The following is a 21,420-nucleotide window of genomic DNA, read 5'->3' on the forward strand; positions in this document are numbered from 1 at the left end:
TGCACTGTGCCGGTTTCGAGAACAAAAGAAAATTATATAACACCGCACACTATGGGTTCTTTTTACAAGGCTGCAGGCCTGGTTGAAATACTCAGGCATCAATAAATTTTGTCCGTCACACTAGAGTGGCCGCCAGACAGTCATTCATGTGGGTGTAAACGTTCATTAAATAAAATGATGAATTTTTGAAGAATTTGGAAAACTGAAAATCTTGAAAATCATCCATACGTGTGCACTGCATTTTTCAAAGCACCTGGCAGCAAGTGGTTAATATACCAGGGAGACATTACTTAAAGGTTATCAGATATAGAAAGGAATCTGATGTCTAATTGATCAGAGAAAGTATGATCTTCCATGTGGCAGTTTGTTTTTTGAATAAAGTAATGGCATTTTTGAGAAAACAGCCAGATTCCCGACAAAAAATGGCACCCCACTTTTCAATCCGAAAATTGCGATAGCATACCATGTGACCCTATGACGTTATCGGCAGAACACAATCGCCAGTGTGCGATCGTGTACTTCAACCTTTCACTGTCCATGCGTTCTTTCTTTTAGATCGTTGTATCGATGTGCTCGCCGTCCAAAATACTTGTTTAGTTATTTTTTCTGCCGATATGCCGGCACGAAGTGTCGTTGGTGGTTGCAGCAACACCACCAGTGAAGATATGTCTGCACAAGTTCAAAAAAAATGAGAAACTTTCAAGAATTTGGATGACGAAAGTCCAACCCACAAAGGCAAAGTGGTCGGGGCCATCCGCAAGAAGTGTAATATGCAGCGCTCACTTCGACGAGAGTGATTTCAAGACTGCGATCCACTAGAAATTTGGCATGAAGAGAGCAATAAAGCTGAAGGCAAATGCCATACCCACCAAGATTAACCCAAGAAACCCCTCTAAAGAAGTTAAGAAATGGAGGAGGGAAACTTCAGAGAAACATGAAAAGAGACGGGTGAGTTGACGGTCTGTCCGGATATTGGGCACATTGCCATGCATGCTCATGTACATGTACACACAAGTGTAGGTACGTAGCCTAGCCTACATGTACATCATGTACATGCAGTGAACACTGCACATGTACATGTACAGTACAGGTATTTGTATGCAAACATTATGCCTCCATGATGGAACATGATGGAACCTTAAAATCGCCGCCAACAAGTTTTAAATAAGTGTGCATTAATTTTTAGTAGTGTTGTATAAAAAGGAACAATGTTGACAACATGTACTAACTTTGAGAAAGGAACTTTTATTCTAAACTATTCTACAACTTGTACAAGAGAGAGTGGGAGTACTGCGCGTAGAGATGTTGCTTGGAGAGTGGTTGTGATGAGACTGGCTAAAAAAATGACCAAGTGGTAAAAATAGGGTTGGGAACACAGGCCAGAAGAACAAGGGTAAATCTAATTAAAATCTAAGTATAAAGTAATAAATCCTAGACCAGAAGTCTGCCAGAGGAATGTGGTAAGAAGGCCAAAGCAAGAAAAGTGGGTCCTTGTGTAGGAGTGCTCTTAAATCAATTAGGAGGCTTGACATTACAGGGTTAAAAGTTAAAGGCTCCTAATCTACTGCTGGGAGAAATGTACATGGGATCTACTGTACATGCAAGTGTTCTTATTTTTACAAGGGGGAAAAACGCTACAAATTCCATGATTGGTTATACCGCGTTGGTAGCTGTAATACCATGAATGTAGGCTTGCTTTCAAAAAATATTGGGCACCTAGCCTGGGACCAACATGACCAAGCTTGGCATAACTATGACGTTAATAACAAATACGGACATGTAATAAGCATATGAATTATGGCTAGGCTAAAATGTTTTACTTAAATTAAATGTAACCACAGTTACCAAACACGTGCCATGTGAGGATAATCCACTGTTACAGTTCACTTATTCATTATCAGATCCTGTTCATATTCCATGATGATTTATTTATTACTTTTGCCCTGATCTTGCTACTGTGGTGCTGTTTTGGCTTCTATGCCCGGCTGAACCTTTTCGCCATACACTCAATTATTCATCTTGAGCTCTATTATAGAATACAGGGCCACTCCAACAGTCTTGTGTTGTATGTACGTGGCTTGGGCATGTTGGGAAAATGTTTTTCCAAAGGGACAGGGAAGTCTGCGTATCAGTTGGCCTGCATTCCTAACTTGGACTAGCTTTTTAATTTTCTCCCCCCTCCCCCAAAAAATAAATTGTGAAGTGATTTTTTACAAAATTATTTTTTAAAACTGAGGAAGTTTGTCATTTTATTTCAATTACTGGAATTTGAAATTTCAATTTTCCTTCAGTTTTCCCTTGTTGTTTTGCTGGGGGGGGTATTGGGTGAGTCGGTTTGCTGGGATTTTGTTACTGTTCATTGGCACTCCTAATAAATTGCTTTATATCCAAATTGTTTTTCTTTCCCCCCAAGATGCTTGATGAGCTGCTGGCATCAAGTTCAACAGATGACAATTCTTCCTGCAACAACTCCAGTTTGCCAGAGTGCATTCCATCTGATGCAGAATGTTCTGATGCGGTAAGAGAGAAACTTCATCAGTTGACTTCATGACTATGAAAGCAAGACTCATCCTTTGCAAAGGCGACATCAGACTACAATTAATATTTTGGTCATCGAAGTTGAAAACACTAGAATAATTAGATTTCAAAATTCGGTACTCAAACTACTTTACATGTTCGTTGGTGTTTTACCAGTGCAAGGATTGGAATAAAGCATTTATAATTTACAGATACAAGTTTTTTTTTCAGAACAAGCACAACTTGGGCTCATCTACACACATGGTGCCAATGAGGTCAAGATGCCAGATGAAGACTGTGGGCACACAGACTGACAAAGTGGCTACGCGTGTGAAACGTAAGAATAAATTATTGAAACAATGAAAGAAAAATCAGGGGTAAACATTTTGCTTGGTTAAGTATTAGAGTCATGTGTCCCAAGGTTGATGAAAATTCCTGATTTAAACATAAACTTGAAAGTAAGTCAACAGTTAATGCTTTTATTCTTTTTTCTTGCTAATGATATAATGCCATATGCCAATATTTTACTTCATATAGCTGTGCAGGCGACAGAGCGCACAAGAAGCCAAAGCATGTTGGCTAAGGAACCCACGACTTCCACTGGTGTCATGTGCAAGCTGTTAGATGATGGCCCTGATGAGGAGAGTAGCAGCTCTAATGAGAAGGAAGATGTTAGCCAATCACAACCGGAGTCTCCTGGTTACACACCTAAATCATCTGGATCATCATCAGATTACCCCTCCACCCCCCACAAGAAAACTAAAAGACCCATCAAATGGTAAATTGCATTCCTCATTATTAATGTACGTCATCCGTGTTGAGTAAGAATTTTTTGGTGAAGAAAGTAAGAATAAGTACACTTGCCTGTGTATATTTAATAGGAAGGAAGTCCTCATTTTAGGGCCTCATTTCCTACTATGACATGAAAGGGACCCAAAGTTTAACATATAAGGGGACATGTATTATGGTAGAAACATTTTGCAGTTGTTCAAAAATACTTTTTACTGCATGACCCAATAAATTTAGGACATCTGGGTGGCATCCCTACAGGGAATTACTTCCATTCACTATTCTTTGTTGTTACTTGATATTTCTTGAATGTTTTATGCAGGAAAAGAGGGATGAGCCTACGCACAGTGGTAGACTACACTAAAATTGGCAATATGGATGCCCATACTGAATGAAAGTACATTGTGTGTGTGTCCTGGCTGTTTCCACTACTGAAGAGATGCTTTAGTTGCAGATCGTATGATGTCATCATCAGGCAGTGGCACCATGCTGTCAGTAACCCTGGAGTGCCGAAGTTGCAGTCTGGGGCAGCAGATCTGGGAGAGCCAGCCATGGTTCCAGAACATCCCATCTGGCAACCTCCTTTTGTCTGCTGCCACACTTTTTGCAGGTGGTAGCTTTGCTACCGCTGTGCAAATCCTTAATAATTTGAATGAGGCGTGCATAACAGAGAGGACATTCTACAATCTCCAGATTAACTTTCTGTGGCTGGTCATTGAAAGGAAGTGGAAGCACTACCATCAAGCCCTCATTAAGCAACTCCTTGATGCCGGCCAGCCTCTACCACTCGGAGGAGATGGTCGGGAAGACAGCCCTGGCCATTCTGCGAAGTTCGGCAGTTATACTGTCATTGAGCTGAAAATCAACAAGAATGTTAATATTCAGCTGGTTCAGGTTAGTAGGATTCTGGTGAGTTTTTTATTGTGAAATTTCAGAGGTGAACATACCAAGCTTACCTTTATATCTGTCATTAACTTGAAGAGATATGCCCTTGTGCTCCATGTGTTTGTGCAAAGTAATGAGGTGAAAAATTCCAACCACATGGAGCTGGAGGGTTTCAAGAGGACGGCTAAGAAGATGAGGAAGAGCGGGCTGACCATCAGGAAACTGGTGACGGATCGGCATTGCCAGCTCTCCAAATATGTCAGGGAGGAGATGCCAGCTATCCTTCATATATATGATGAATGGCATGTAACTAAAGGTACACAAATTATTCTGTTCTGAATTGGTTCTAAAAAACTCTTCTTAAGTGCACTTAACATTTCTCTTAATGTCTCTCTTTTTGGAACAATAAACAGCAGATTGTAATTTAAAATATCTTTTCTTTCAATTAGCAATGCCAGTTGGTCTTCACTTAACTGCTGTTCTTTTTCTTCATGTCTTTATTGTTTCTTCTCCCTACCACAGAAAGCAGTTTTTGTGCATGGATCATCTTTGTATTGCATGCACACGTGCATTGTTATTATGGTATTTTGCAGAGGTGAAAAAAAAGATGCACAGCCTTGCCAAGAAGTGTGAGGAAGTCAGCAAATGGGAGAAGAGTGTAAGCAATCATGTTTACTGGGTGGCAGCCTCAACCACAGATGAGGAGGAGGAACTACGTGTTGGATGTCTCTCACCAACCACATCCAGGACATGCACCATGGCCATTCGGACATCTTCCCCAACTGTTTGCACCGAAGACTCAAAGATGGAGAACACAAGAAAACATGGCTGCAATCTGGTAATGCAGTTCAGTTCTGTGTCGTTTTTCAAAATGACAAATTTATAATCTATCATATCTTTCTTGCACAGGAAATTAATAATAAATAATAAGACAGAGCAGAATAATACACTATTTTTTTGCCACACGATTTTTGTGGCAGGTGGTATTCTTGACATCTAGTTTCAGATATTCCAAAAGTTTTGTAATGATATAGTATAAAAACAGGAATTTTATTTTAAATACAGGTACAGAGGCATGTGTTAAGGTGTGTGCCATTATTGAAAAGACAAGCCTGGTCAAGGATATTCGCAAGATGTCATGCTCTCAGCAGACCTCATCTCTGGAGTCCCTCCACAGTCTCATCAATCAGTTTGCGCCGAAGATGAAGGCTTTTTCACATGCAGGTATTGTCAGCAGGTAATTACATATGTGTAAGCTTCCAACAGATCTCCCCTTGTTTTAATGTCTGAGTTGAAGGGCTTTTCCAAATTGTATAATTATACTATCATTCATGACTACATCCATCCTGTATCTCCTCAATAGTGTGAAGACCAGTCATTATGCACAGCCCACTCTAAAATTTGACAAAATTATTTTTAGGGTCGTGTAAAAATCTGTTACATGTTAGATTTATAGTAAAGATTGCGGTAACACCATGTATTTATCTCTTCTTTGAGTATGTGTGGTTCTGAGAAGAACCGGGGAATAACTCGACGTTTCGAACAGTGTACTCTGTCCGTCTTCAGGAGACTGCAGGATTCTAACTGGGAGTGGAGCTTATATGGTGTAGAGAGGGATCCAGATGTAGGGATTAGCTCAGTGAGGCGTTAAGGCGGGAACAGTGATGGCGGGAACAATGGATGCTGCACTGGATCCTGGGGCTGCATGCCCTGTGTGTGTGTTTACCGGAGCGTGTCAGTTAGGGTTGGCAATGGGAGAGGGAATAGCTGGGTGCCAAGGGGTAGAGAAGACCCATAGGCTAACTGAGGGGGAACCTAACTAGGGAGTCCTAGGGTATAGGAGACCCATTGGACTGGGATGTGTGGAAGGGGCGCCAGATATTGCTGATGCTGAAGCCGATGTCTTGGGGAACTGTGTCGTGCTTGATGATTTCCATGGCTTCTCTAATGCGGCGGGGATACCATCGTTCGATGCTGGTGATAAGTTCAGCTTGGCTCCAGTTGATTTGATGGTCTTCAGTGTGGGAGTGCTTAATTATTGACGACTTTTCCAGCATGGAAACATGCTGGTACATGTTGCTGTACATTTTTGGGGCACATGCCATCTAGTACATGCACTAAATGTGACCCTTTTTCAAGAAACTCATTATGTATCTGTTATTCGGTCTCACTTAAGGCTTTTTTCCCTACTTTAAAGGCTTCACCTCGCAGCGCTTCACCACAATGAGAACAGTGACAGACAGCAGGCCACAACACAAGAAGGGGTCAAGCATTACCGCCTCAGCAAGCCCAAGTACAAAAAGGGGAAAGCAACAGTAAAGCCAATTAAAGTGCCAGTCAAATGAAGTAAGATACATATCCATTGTTATTCCAGTTATTTTTATTCTTTGGAATAAAGAAAAATACAATGTAAACCGACATTTGATTTGAAGGCCAAAGCGTAAAATCCAATCTGACTTAATTTCTGGAAATGTAGCATATGTGGCAGACTTGATGGGAGAGGTGGCGAAACTTGCCAACAAGTCATCAAAGAAGAAGAAGGTACCACCAAGCTTGGCCAGTGGGTTCACCTATCCAACAAAAACAGAGCTGATTGAACAACAGTGAAGTCGGTTCAGTGCCAAGTAAACACCACGGACAGTTTCTAGGAAAGCAAGACGACTTTCTGAAATTTCCTAAATATCGGTTGCCCAGTTTGAGTGTCAATTTACATAAATCGGCATGTGCTGTGCAACAAACACACCTTTGTAATATTTTCACATAATACACTGAACTTGCATAATAATGTCTTGTTGCCAGTTTACCGAAAAAAAGCACTGTTTGAAAGAGAAATTTGGACACATGTACGTCAAATTAGAATATGTGAAATTTACTGAAGTTTATTGTGAACATTTATCGAATAGCTGTATACAATTATATTGTAACAATTAAAGTTATTTTGTACCAGCCTTAGCAGCTTTCAGTTCAAATGATTCGCATACCATTGCCTGGCTTCGGCCAGAAGGGCCCCTGGCTGTGGTCACAGGATGGGATATGACACAAGTCATTCTTTATATTTATACAACTGGAATCTTCTTTTTGTTGGACCCCTCATTGCTTTCCTATAAAACCTTGTGGTAGTTTCAGCTCGGCGTGGATTTGAGACTGGGCGTTGGTCGTGAGATGTTCTGTTATGTTTTCTAAGCCATTTGTAAGGAGTATCTGTGGACAACTTGACTCAACACTGTTCTGGCTTGGTTAGAGAATGTAAGTTCTTTAGGACAATTTGACTCCCCCTCCGACTTTATTTTTATATTTGTGTAATAAATTACTGAAACTGTAAATTGTCGGCCTTTGGTCTCTTTCCTTTTTCTGAGTTATGTCTAGAGGCTACTACAATATACACCCCAAAATTTGTTGTGCAAACCCTGTAAAGTATGAAATCATTGATAGTGAGGGATTATTCAGACTACAGAAATGCGAATACATGTAAATTGTCAAATGTTGATGAAGTGAATAATTGAACCACAATAATTGTTTGCCAACTAATAAAGCACAATGAATATGATACCTAGTAAGTGTTTAAAAACATCATGCACATGCTGGTACACAAATAAAGATAGCATGTACATGTACGGTGACTTAAATACAAGAATTTTAGAATCACATGTGAAGAGGATGTACAGTTTACACTGAATCTTCCTTGTGACATGGACTTGGATTGAAGTTGGTCAGTTAGATTGTTTGGGCTGTACACGTATACACTAGCAGGATGTGGAATTAGGGTGTTGTTGATACTAATATTTGATGCTTCATCTCACAGTGTAATAAAACTAGTGCCCATAAAGAATCTGTGCTGCTTCTGATTGTCAAACGTCAATGGTTAAAGCAGTTACTACGTGTATTTGTGAAATGTAATAAACAATGGAGTTAACATGTACTTTTGTGACTCAGAGGTTCTAAGCTATATCTCCTGAAAACTTCTGTACTCATCGGAAGGGTACTTTTCCCGGATTTTATGGAGTGCACAGGAAGGAAGGGGCACTCTGACATTTTGTCCTAGGAAGCCCCAGCACCATCTGGCCATCTGTGGATACGGTGTGTCGGTTTTTCCTGTAAAAAGTAGTAGATAGCACATAATGTTGTTTATTGCCACATCATTTGAATGTACATTTTTAATCTTTATTCAACCAATACTTTAATAAAGTATAAAAATATAGCATTCAGAATCACTTGCACCAGGCGTTTTATTTGTTTTCATGGGATGCAGGCCACATAAAATGTCATGTATAAACTAGATAGGGTTACTTGCACTCACTGGTTTTCAGTTGCTGTCGACACTCATTTAGCCAACAGACTCAAGAACAGCTGGTATGCATGTTCTTCACATCTTTGTTGTGATGCTGCTGTTCTCGCACACACAGGGATGGCCAATTAACATAACAATACTCTCTGAATCACTCATGCAAGAGAATGATCAGGAACTCATTCCGAAGTGCCCTTCGGAACGGGGGTGAATGGGAGGGCATGCAGAATGGAAGGGAATGTGTGCAAACACGTGCGAACGGTCTCTGTGTTTCTGATCCCATCCCTAATGGAGTTATGTCGTTCCAGCGGAGGGCCGCTTTGATGAGGAACCCTTCGGCATCGATGTAGCCGATGTTAGGACTGCTCTGCCATGTGCAGAGTCCTTTTGTAGAACATCGGTGAGGTAGCATGTGGTGAAATTAGATGGGGTCTTCCAGCATGCTGCCTTGCATATTTCCTCCAATGGTACTCCCCTGAAGTAGGCCTATGATGTGGAAACTGCTCGGATATCATGAGCCCTGATGAGGCATGGTGTTTTATTGTCCACAGAGTTCAGCCAATCTGAATTGGCAAACTTGATAGCTGAAACTGCCCATCTGGCTATAGTGTCTCTGGTCGCAGCTTGGTGAGGTTTTATTAGTGATGAAAAGCTGTGAAGTTGTACCACTGAGTTTTCTGGTTTTAGCTATGTACCATAATAAGAGTTCGCACTAGGCACCATGGTATGTCGTCAGGAGTCCCAGTATGTTTAGTAATGTCTGGTACAAAAATGTCAAGACGATGAGATGTCAAGACTACTTATGAGATCTGACATCCACATTGACGACAGTAATTCGTGTGCATTGTCTGTAATTTATTCATTTAGAAGTGCCAAAAATAATAAGCTTGGACCAGCCCAATCTGTGTGCCTTATACTGGCCACCGATAGATCACTTTGTCCAGTTCTCGCCTTGCAAAAATTCCTGGCGCATAGACCCAGCAAGCACGGCCCCCTGTTCTGTCACTTTGATGATCACCGCTGACCCAATATTAATTCAATGCTATGCTGCAAAAGGTACTTTCTTTTATTGACTGCATGGGCCCCTATAACCGGGCGCGCTTGTTCCGCATCGGGAAAGCAATGGCAGCGGCAGAAGGTGGGGTACGGCTTGAAGACATCCGACTGTCGATTGTCACATGCCGCATATGGAACAGCGATAGAGCACTGGCCATGACTTTCCACCTTTATTTTTACTTCCGGTTTAGGCACTGTGTGGATCGTAGGGGATTAAATCGTTCATCGAGCCAGTCAGTCTTTGGGTTGTTGAGCACCTGTCCACTGGCATGGAATTGGAGGAGCAGGGCTTGCTGACATTCCCAGGTTAAGGTCGGCTATGGAGACCCGGGAACTGTCCCCTTGACTAACCATAGTGCACGTAGGTACCAATGACTTGCTAAAAGTAGATTCGTTCGTATTCCGGGTACAAGTGAGTGTTTTTATGCAGGAATGCGTCCTGCAGTTTCCACACGCACGGCCCGTGGGCATGCTATTTTAGCACTCTTTTCCCCTCACGAGCCGACCAGAAAAGATGCTCCATCAACCGATGGTGCTGCTCGATAGGTTGTAGGTTTGGCATCACTACTCTTTCACACCCACAATTTTCCCATAGAACAGTTTCATCTGTACGCCTATGATGGCGTTCATTTATCTGCCGTAGGTAATCATTCTTTTACCGGAAACTTGCTCAACTGTATTCACAATCAATTGGAAGACCAGTGATTCCGCATTATCTCCATGCCAGGGGACCAGCTAAGGGCTACTCATCGTCTTCCCATTCGGGATGCACTTTGCGCGTTGGCGAAAATAGCATGGGAGGATGATCATCAACTTAAGCATCAACTTCAAAGTTAAGCCGTATGAAAATTAACCATTGTTGGAATTCACAACAATTTTCTCTTTACTGTTAGAGTTTTGCCTACTGCAAGTTCAGCAGTGGCCAAACAACTATTCCCACTGCAAGTACAGAGGTGGATAGGCTAACCCTACCACAAGTACAGTGGTGGGTTCGTACAACAAACCAATCAATGTTAAAGGTTACACCATTGTATTTTGTAAAATGCATCGCAATGGTAGAATTCTAAGTAAGTCCCTAAGCATGCCATCTCGCATACATAGTGACGGGGCAAGTCGTAAAGTGACATTTTACCCCTGTTCACTTGTGACAAGCGTGTCAAGTGTCAAGGGCAAGCACCGTGACTTTTGCACACGCGCCAAGGGTACAATGCCTTGGTCAGTATTATTGGCAAGCATGCCATTTTTACTTAATTTACATTTCAAGAATTCCATTGCTTGAACTGTTATCATTTAATAGGCCAGTGTCATAGCCAATGATTTTACATGATCAAAGTCACTCTTTTAGTAGTGTTAAAAAATGACATCCGCAGTTGCATTTTGGTCCATTTCACGAAGAGCATACCATCCACAAGTTTTGAGGAAAAAAGTGTATCATACGCTAATAATTTTTCGCTAAACCCACACGCCTTTCCAAAGTAAAATCCGATATTCACCCTGTGCTGTCCACACCACCAAGAGCTGGTTTCCTCCTACTTTTATGTGCAACAGGCACAGCTCTGGAACTGGTTTATACCAACTAAAATGTTAATGTACTTACGTTACGTGTATGCATGTGGATCTCATCACAGCATGTAGGGCAAGGGACGTGTGATACAGCATCGCTACAAATCGACATGATTGGTGGAGATGTCACTTCCTCCATTCTTACATTTGATAATTCTTTATTACAAGTCTTTAAACTCATTAAACTGTATCTCACTTTCATAAACAAACTTTTTCAAATGAAATTCATATAAAAACATACGTGCTTTTTACCCTTACGCATCGGGAGGCGGCTAGACACGCCTTTTCAGCTATTATTCTCGGCCCACGCTCGAGCAAACATGCTGAAAGAAGGCAGACCCTGGCTCTTGTATATATGGTAATTGGTCTTTGTGCTAGTCCAGAAATGAAAAGACAGAATTTGCATCATAATCACCAGCTTCACAATAGTCCCCACTTTGAAAACAGGGAATGGGAATATGGAAAGGTGAGTAGAGCTGCATGCCACCAAACAATCAGCCTTTTCACCGTGTAATTCAAAGCGTGCAGAACACGCAGGGCCACAAACCAGAATTTGCGGTTTGGCAGGTGGCGTTCATGGCCAAGCGAGGCTGGGATTCTTGGAGTTGGCTTTCGGGAAGAAATTCCCGTCGTCAAGGGGTTAAACAAAAGGTTATGGATACTTGTAAACATGTACGCTCTACCCACGGTTGATTGGTGATACATACGTCGAGCAGGAGGGCAGCTTTCGCATCAGATGAGGTCTGGATAATACTAGCCAATGTAAAGTAAGTCCAAAGGCCCTCATATTCATGAGAGTCGACTGTATAAATTTTGGAAGAATTTGAAAATGGAAAATCTTGAAAATTGCCCAGAAATTCATCCCACATATCAAATCCCACCTGGCATGAAGTGATTAGCAATATTCAAGAAGGAAGGATGGATAATCAGATCAACACAGAACCATGCAGAGAAAAGGGTAACTCAAAAAATCGAAGATGCCTAGAGGGACATGTGTGTTACGTTTAAGCACATGTAGTGACTGTTTGGGTAGGTAGGGCACCATAAACTCTGGATTATTGTGGGGGGGGTCCACTTAGCAGCAGTAATCCGTGTGCTGGAACATCTTCTGCACTCTGACCCAACGAAGCATGACTCATAAATACATCAACCAAAGCTACGCAAAAAGAACTCTTAAATGAGTGTGCATGTCCTCTCTGGAACCACTGAGGAAAAGTGCATATGTTTCCACATCATCTTGCAACAAGTGGTTAAATATCAGCAATGGATTGTACAATCTTGGTGTACTTGCCTTTGTCATGTACTCAAAGTCAATGACATATTCTGGAAGTACAAGTTCATGGTCAAAGATGAACCATTCACACTGTCGAGCAAAACATTCACACTGTGGCTGATTCTCTTCAAGACTGAAGTTCTTGGGACGGAAAACCGAGTCAGCATTTGGATATAACTGCTTGGTTATCCTGTATGTGAAGAAAAATAGGAAAAGCTTTAATTAATCAGACCACTCTACCCAGCCCTGTTTAGTTGGCTTTCTTACCATTTGGTCAACACTATCAGGGAGACCAACAGTCTTGTTGTCTTTATATTGTGTACAAAAACAACATGCGAAGTTTGCTCGCAGGAATCATGGAAACTTGTAATATCTTCCTCATTTAATGTATGGAACGACTTCAACATTCTCTTTAGGTTATCTGGAAAAATGCCCTTTTTACAACACTGCCTTCACTCTTCCTGACGAATGTGATCTGTCATTGCCAAAATGAGCTGAAAGTCAGAATTTCGGAAATTAAGATAATGGTGTTATTGAATTCAGCAAAATGGGAACTTTCCAACGGTAGGCCTTTGTATACATAAAACACTCAGGGTAAAGTATAAGCGACGATGTGACATTGTCGTAGCAGCCTTGCATCTTTGTTTCTGACACTGTTTCAACATTTCTTATCATCAAAATTGCTGAGAAAATGACACTTTTAAATATGTAATTCTGCAAAATATTTGGAATTACAAAAGAGATGGGTTGCTCTTAAAAATATTTTAAAAAATGACCTCCACTTCAATATGACTTTAAGCCCTAAAACACAGAAAAGAACAGAGTGCAACTTTATACTAATTTTGTCGTGACAGGTTACAAATGACACTGTTGCAATGATGACAGTAGGGAAGATATTATTTAGTTGACAAATTTTACTTTATTAATTGTAAACCAAACTTTGTTGAAAAAATTTCTTATAAAATGTTACTTTCTCTAACGCGCACCATGGCATTGCACTAACAATAGTCTAAAGAGGGTGCCGCTGACACACAAATCAATTGAGATTCGCCACAGCATGGTTAACCCCTTCGCACCGGATGACTGCAAACACCGCGCCTGGAGAGTGTTCATTTGTAATTACTGGGAGCTTTGCATTGAATGGAAATCTAGAGCAACTAGGAGAGTTGGTCGACCCCACGATACCCAGTAAATTGGATTTTTTTCATCAGAACACCGTATTGTCTTTGATTGAATACCCTGTGAAATCTCCGCGGAGTGTCGCTCGACTCGGCTGTCAGGGCTTATCCAACGCACTTTGTGTGGGCCCGCAGCGCGATGAATACAGGTCATTGACATGTTGTGCATGCCATTGAAATCTGTTCAGAAATTTAAACCAGTGACAGCAATTCTAACAGGCAACCACCATTAGCGAGGCCTGCCAAGAAGGTCAAGACTTCTTCGTCCACTCAACGGACGCTTGATGACAACTTCCCCTGCCGGCACAGCGGGTGTTCAAGTGCAAGAACTGGAGTAGAACGGCACTCCTGTCGAAATCTTTGAGTAGTTCTTCACCCCAGAGCTGATGTTGCTCATTGCCAACGAGACCAACCGCTATGCGGTTGAACACCTGAAAAGTCGAACAGCAAGTATTTAGAGGTTTGGTTGTACATAAAAGAAATAAGTACCCCTTAATGAAAAGCTTGAGTCTCTGTCTTCTCCGGCCATTTCTTGACCCGGCAAAATTGTTGTAGATATTTACAAAAATAAATACTAAGAAACTGTGGCCTTTCGCGGGGATATTTGCCGTAACGAGCAAACACTGCCAAGCCGGATCCTACCCCCACATCCAGACACAAGTAGAACAAAATAAAATGACTGCTAGTTGGATTCAGTGGACCAGTAGCTTCTTGAAGCTTTGCTGCACAGCGAAGGAGTGAGAGGCATGCTGCAAGCATTGAAGCTTTTTACACTGCTTTACTCAATAGAGTGCCCTGCCCTTTCCATTGAATTTAATTATAAAAGCTGCAGATCTGGACAATGATGGGATTATCAGGGCAGGAGTGTAGAAAGCTGTTCCAGAATTCACTATGAGGCCTGCCAAGAAGAAGGTCAAGACTTCGTCCATTCAATGGACGGCTGATGACAACTTCCCCCGCCGACACGGCTTTCAAGGCATAGTGGTTGTTCAGGTGCAAGAAATGGACAAGAACAGCACTCCTGTTGAAATCTTCGAGCAGTTCTTCACCCCAGAGTTGACGTTGCACATAGTCAACGAGACCAACCGCTATGCCGCTGAACACCCGAAAAGTCAAGCAGCAAGTCCAAGTCACATGAAAAGCTAGTTCGACACAACACCAGACAAGATGTCAGTGTTCCTGTCCATGATCATCGTCCTGGGACTGATGCCGAAACCCGACATGAAGTCCTACTGGATGAGAGACTCAATACTTGAGACTCTTGTTTTTCCCTAATACCATGCCCCGCGACTGATTTATGGACTTGCTGTCCCATCTGCATTTCATCGATAACAGCCATGCAGATACAACAGATCAACTCTTCAAGCTCCACCTGGTGATAGACGAACTGACCGAGGAGTTCAAGTCCATCTACATTGCATCTAGCAACATTACTACCGACAAGTTCCTTGGGAAATTCAAAGGGAGAATGAAGTTCAAGCAGTACAACCCCAAGAAGCATGCAAGGTTTGGCATCAAGGTGTATAGAGTCTGCCAGAGCATGGGTGTTGCCCCTGGATACACCTGGAACTTCAAGATTTACACCAGTCAAGACCAAACTGTTGGCCTGGCAAGTACGAAAATCGTACTTGACTTGAATGCCAATCTTCTTGGCAAAGGGTACACCATTTTCTTGGACAACTGGTTCAGCAGCCCCGAACTGTACTTGAAACTACACGACCAGAAGACGAACGTCGTCGTGACGGTGAGAAAATTCGATATGCCCAAGGGCTTGTGCTCCTTGAAACTCAAGATGTTGTTCACCACTCCTGTGACCAAGGCTCGCTCGCCTTGGTCTGGCAAGACAAAAAAAATGCCTGTATGCTGTCCAAGATGCATGCAAGATCCATGCAAGATGAAATTTCCTGTATTCCAAGACATTGTAAATGAAATAGTACATGAAATTTTAGTGCAACTCCTTCAAGGTTTATTATACTTGAATCAATTACTTCATGTACAATAATGTGTATTCCAAGATATCGTGTAATGCAACCACTCTCCATTTTATGTCTTTTTCTTACGTTTTCTCTATTTCAAGAAATCGTGTAACGCAACTACTCTCTTTTTTCTTTCCTTTTTTTTGGCTACGTTTCTTTACAAAGTCGTTATTTTATTTCTAAAATTCACAGTGTGAATGATTGTAAATACATGTATGAGAAGAGAAATGAAAGAAAAAAAGAAATGACAAGTCATCAAGAGAAGAAGAAAACTGAAAAATTGTCTTGTGTTTTTCTTGTGTCTATTTATTTTATAATTATGGGTGAGAGAATGTCACGCTGTTAAAGGTGGTTGAACCGACTTTGAAACCAACGCGTATAGCAGCTAGGGCTGACCTTAAGATATGAGTTATAGATACTTGTAGCTCCGAATGAAAGAAGTACATAAGGAAGTCTGTTATAGCCCTCACAGGAGCGTTAGCTGGGGCCGAAGCTTGATTGTCAAAGCACATAACAAATGCTAAAATCTGCAGTCACATTTTTGAAACGTAGGCAGATGACATCCCACGTGGCCTTGGCTATAGCATTGCTATAAAGTCCCACCAAACAGGAAAAGATCGTTAGAAATTGAGCGTTGTTTGAAGAAGTGAAGAGATCGATGAAAGGCTGCTCTATCATCCCAGGGAGAGTGCGTCCACCATTACATTGCCAAACCCTGCCATGTGGATCGTCTGCAGGCTAATTACATGATCCCTTGTCCTTTCTGTTGATGTGGCTTTGGTTGGCAGTGCGAAAGAAGAGGCAAGAAAGCTGCAAGACTTACTCAAAAAGGGAAATGACATTTAATCCAGAACCCCTAGCACGACTGTGGTGAGGTCCAGATGGAAAGGAGAACTTTCTTTTCATATCCAAATAATTTACCTTGATAAGAGGGAAAGAAATGAAATGAACAAAGACTTCATGTAACCAAGATAAAGTTGGTGTCAGTCTTTATCGAGCAAGTAATTCCTCATGGAAGGCTTGCTAATGCGCCATCGCTAAATTGACTATAAGCGTTCTTTTGTTCATACAATAAATCATGTTTTGAAATGTCAGAAACAATTGTAACAGAAACTTCACGAAATAGGGTTTGAATTCTATGCCCATGTTGTGTCTGTTGTTTGGGAAAACTGGTAGTGTTGTTGTTGGTGGGATATGTTTGCTGTTTTCATTTTGCATATGCTTGTACAAATATGTAACTTCACTGATGATGAAGGATCAACGGATTTTGTTTCCCCGCAGCTGCAAGAAATATATTACTATTATTTATCTACCTTGGTACAAAAAGGCATTCTTTTCATGGTCAATTACAGGCCAAAAGTAGCCTGGTAGCAACTTTTTTCCGAGTTTGAAATCCGCGGAACTTCAGGTGTATTAATAAGACTGGTAATTTATGTCAGCCTTGCAAATTGCGTTCCATGAACAGGCACACCTGGTTGTCAAGGGGTCTTTTGTTTGGCGGGGACTGGCGCGCTGCTATATCCTGCGGGATGTCTGTGGCGCAAACAAGTTGGTCAATTTCGCTAAAGTCTGATGCATAAGTTGTCTTTAGCAGTAGTGTAAAACACCTGAATATGCAGAAGGGTGTTGAAGACGTTCATGTCAAATTGAAGGTAAGCCATGTCCCATTCCAGGGGTGAACACATGGTCTGGGTCCACGTGGAGCCACGTAAGTGGGGACCACAGAATGGCCATACTGCATCACAGGGCTGTACGTGGTGAGCCGCAGTGGAAATAGAAATGCAAAATTTCTCCCGCAGGGTCCCTTAGGGGCAAACTCTGGATTGGATTACGAGGTGCAAGGGCTTGAAAATCGTTAAGATTGGATGCCTGGGATGCAGACTGGAGAGACATAGCGGCAGGTTTGCACCATGATGGCGAATTCACCAGGACAAAAAGATAGGAAGGCTGCCCGGAAAATGCAAGTTGCTCGTTCCTGTCTGGGTGCACGGTGACGCAGTGTCAAATGCGGGTAGGTTTAGACCTGTAGTGGTCATTTTACACTTCACCAGATAAAGCATAGACTCACTTCCCCGTGGCCTTTGTGGGCCTATACCGATGGCACAGAGAGCAACTCCAGAAGACTGTGATGGAGATTCAGGAGTGGGTCTGTGCACCGATGGCATATTCACCGGGACAGCGATCCAGGAAGTTGGCCCAGAAAGTGCTACCGTCTGGATTACGTCTGGATGTCCAAGCCATAGATATGTCAGAGGCTAGGTTGCATTTGCGTGAAATGGCCACCGTGGCTTGAGTTCATCTGTGGGAGCACGGTGGACTCTCGCAATACATGAATAATTGCAGACAGAAAGACGAGCATTGATAATACAAGATATATTTATGACATGGGAAAAAAAGTGTTGATTGATTTTTGTTTTCATAACTGATTACACAAAGAATTTGTAAAACTTCCAAGGACCTTGTTATAACAGTGTTCCACTGTACATGTACATGTAGTTGTCTCAGAGGTGTTCTTCCTGACACTATGAATCTCAACACTGTGAAAATATAGTTTACACTTAATTCACCATGAAACTTTCTCACATGGCAAAGTAAGCCCTTTGTATTTCTCAGATTGATTGACTTGTTTATTCCCTCCAATAAAGCGTAATCTCTTTTGTATGTAAATCCTGAATTGTGTGAGGTCAAGATTTTCTTCAAAAGTGAATTAAGTTAATATGAAATTTGGTTCCTGGTTTCTTGAAATAGTAACCAAGGGTTACATTATCTTAATTTTTTTTTATTGTTTTAGCCTTTGTGACCTTGACCTTGTTTGCCCAATATGTGATATGGTTCCTAGGATCTCAAGTTATCCACTGACAAGATTTCTATTGCTTAAGCTGTTGTGACATTGCCCTTTTAACTTTTGCCCATAACTGCAAAAGTGGCTTCCTTACCTAGGATCAAGAGCAATCCACAAACCAAATTTAAGTCCATACACAACGTAAGTTTCAAGTTATCCTGCTGACAGGAATATTCTGGACTCACATTAATACCCACGGCAGAAACAGTATGCACTTTTTGGGACGGCAAGAAAGCCCACCAGCGTATGACTCATCAAACAATGTGAATTTTTTAAACAATAAACCTGGAGCTTTGAAGTTTTTCATGGTTCTGAAAAGAACTGGAAAGGACTCAACATTTTGGACAGTATGCTTTCAGCAGCATACAGTTAACCACGGGAACAAGAAAACAACAGCATCTCATTTCTAGACATTGAGGTACCCAGAAAGCAGGATGGCAATTTTACCGTTCCAGTTTAGTGGAAACCCAAACAAACATATAAATACCTACACGGCATGTCCTTCCATCAATCCAAAATTAAGTCTTTAGTCAACTGGGCCCCTGTCCATAGGGCATACAAAGTCTGCAACAAGGAACATCTCACCCAAGAACTCCATCACATCACTATAGCACTGCACTGAAATGGATACAAGCAAAGCCAAGTCAAGACACACGACTCAATATCCATCCCTGGCTGAAGGGTCACCTATACCCAAAGCCAACTAGTTGGGGTCCACTGTTCTATTACCCACCCCTACCTAGGAAGTACTTGCCAGCACATCCTGCACAAGCATGATATTCAAGTGTAACATACAATCTACAGCACAATCCAGAAGTGCACAAGATCCCCTTCCAATGTAGCAAAGTGCACATCGGCAAGACTGGCAGGGACCTGCCTACCAGACTGAGTGAAGACAGAGCCCAGTGGGAGTGCCGTCATCAAGCACTCCCACACCAAAGACCACCAAACTGACTGGAGCAAAGTCAAACTCATAACCAACGATGCATATTGCAACCCTCGCTGTCCAGAGAAGCCATCCAAATCCTCAAGCTCAATATGCTACCACAAGACATCGGTTTCGACAGTGACATTTGGCATCCCATCCTCACACCCCAGTCCAAAGGGTTTTCTATACCCTACGACATGTTACCCATCTATGGGTCTCTTATACCCCTGGCAACCTTCCCGCGTGCTTCCTCCTCCAGACTGACACATTTCGCCAACCTGCTAGCATCCCATGTTCTGCTCGAGTTTCCTTGGTTGGATCCTGAGTTAGCATCCTTTCAACCTCCAGACACTTTATAAGCCGCTCCATCACTGGAACCTCTACAGTCTCCTGACGACCGACAAAGAATATTGTCCAAAATAGTGAGTATCCTCCGGTTCTTTCAAAACCACACATATTCAAAAGAGATGTACCTTTGGATGATGCTTCCGAAAACCTCTCAATCTAAAAGTAAACCTTATGTTATTTGAAAAATGTAAACATGAAATAAAATTACTAAGGATCTTGAAGTAAAGTAATTCATTACTAAATGTATACAATTTGAGAATTACAAGATCAACTGCTTCCCTTCCATGTAAGTCATCTTTCCTGCAAAAATTATGTTAAGGATATATATATATCCATTTTGTTGTATGTTTGCAAATGTAAAGTCCAATGTGACACACCAATAATCTTTGAGCACATGGCAGTTCGGATATTTCACATATGGATTGCCATGAGTGACTGATCATCTAAACTTACATCAGAGACACCCCGATGAGAATTCTGCCTAAGGAGTGTGTTGTCATAAATGTACTGTATGATGAAACAGTTATTAATTTTGTCTAGCAAAGTAAACATCATGCAAATGTACAAACCCAAGGGCGGGCATGAGCCAGATCTCATACCCATAATTCTTTGCAACAATAACGATTTAGTGATTCGGCAATAAATCCTATCGGGTTCCTAACATAAAGTTTCAACCACTATTTGGGGGCTTTGGCTTGGAGTGATATACTTTTACTATAAAATTGGGCTTCAACTTCAATAAAATTATTATTATTTTTAATTTTTTTAATGTACTGTATGTCAGGGAATATCAGTCAGTGTGAAGACAAAAACCTATAATTAGATTAGGTTTTTCATAGATGTGGAATTATGGTTCGAAGAATTTTGTCTTTTTGGTCTTTCTTTTTCAAATTATATAAATGTGGAAAGAAATGCATTCATTTATCAAGGTTTTGGGGTTTATGGCATTACTTAAAAATGGAAAATGCCAATGGTTTACACGATCAGATAGTGCAAGAGACTGGAATGCATCATTGGTGCTGTGCATTTTGGTTACTGTCTACAGACTTATTCTGCTGATTATTAAGGTCTGGATAATACATTTTAAAGCCATTGGCGATAAAATGCTTTATACACATAGGGCGCATGGCCTATTGGTACAGCCCTTGGTCTTTGGTCAATATTACAGGCATAGTCCATGGCAGCACACACAGGGATTGGAAAAATGGAAATAAGTAGGCCACTGAGGTCAGCAGTGACTTGGGCCAAAAGGGTCAGCCGGCAGTGGGGGGACTGTGATAGGTAGTAATGGGAGATTGGCCTTCCCAGCTGTCACTTTGTCACAGCTTAAGGAAGAGAAAACTTCTTGAGAAAATTTGTTTCCTCTTCCTGCACCTCCGTCCACTGATTCTAGCATTTTTAGTAAGCAGAAAAGATACCCAAAGTTGTAAATTTTAATCGTAAGTCAAGCAGCTTCCGTAATTAGATAGTTAGTAGCAGTTACAAAATTAATAACCTCACAAAGATGCAAGAAGGACAACCCGGTACGTTCCAACCGGACCTGGTATCCCTGGAAAGTTTCAGCCAGGGAAACTGATTATTGACTTTATTAGGTAGCTTATTATTTAATCCTTGTATGTTCCAACCGGGGCTGTTGTTTTATTTTATTGGTGATATTATTGCGGGCCTGATCAGCCCAAAGGCAAGGCTGTCCAGTTCAGTGTTGGCTTGTGGTGTTTACAAGGTCGGTCGACCAACAGGGATTGGTGATAATGGATTTGGTGTGTCAGGTGGCACAGTT

The 21,420-nt window shown here is 41.6% G+C and overlaps 2 protein-coding genes across 12 annotated transcripts in view; one reads left to right on the forward strand and one right to left on the reverse strand.

Moving 5' to 3' along the window:
- Positions 1 to 21,420, reverse strand: part of lrrc9 (leucine rich repeat containing 9) — a 286,106-nt gene that overhangs the window by 112,937 nt on the left and 151,749 nt on the right. For all 11 annotated transcript variants that reach the window (XM_087133796.1, XM_087133801.1, XM_087133790.1 and 8 more), the window contains one exon: positions 12,387 to 12,558. In XM_087133796.1, coding sequence (XP_086989922.1) covers positions 12,387 to 12,558 — 172 coding nt within the window. The remainder of the gene's footprint in view (positions 1 to 12,386; positions 12,559 to 21,420) is intronic.
- On the forward strand, positions 4,906 to 6,750 carry LOC147800481 (uncharacterized). The gene is made up of 4 exons (XM_087133822.1): positions 4,906 to 5,029; positions 5,257 to 5,428; positions 6,389 to 6,537; positions 6,668 to 6,750. Exons 1-3 carry the CDS (start codon positions 4,915 to 4,917, stop codon positions 6,534 to 6,536), a joined length of 435 nt encoding a protein of 144 aa, XP_086989948.1. The 5' UTR covers positions 4,906 to 4,914; the 3' UTR covers position 6,537; positions 6,668 to 6,750.

This window comes from Acanthaster planci, linkage group LG01 (assembly GCF_054643075.1).
Source record: "Acanthaster planci isolate LZ-2023a linkage group LG01, COTS_SCS, whole genome shotgun sequence".
In the NCBI taxonomy this organism is placed as follows: domain Eukaryota; kingdom Metazoa; phylum Echinodermata; class Asteroidea; order Valvatida; family Acanthasteridae; genus Acanthaster; species Acanthaster planci.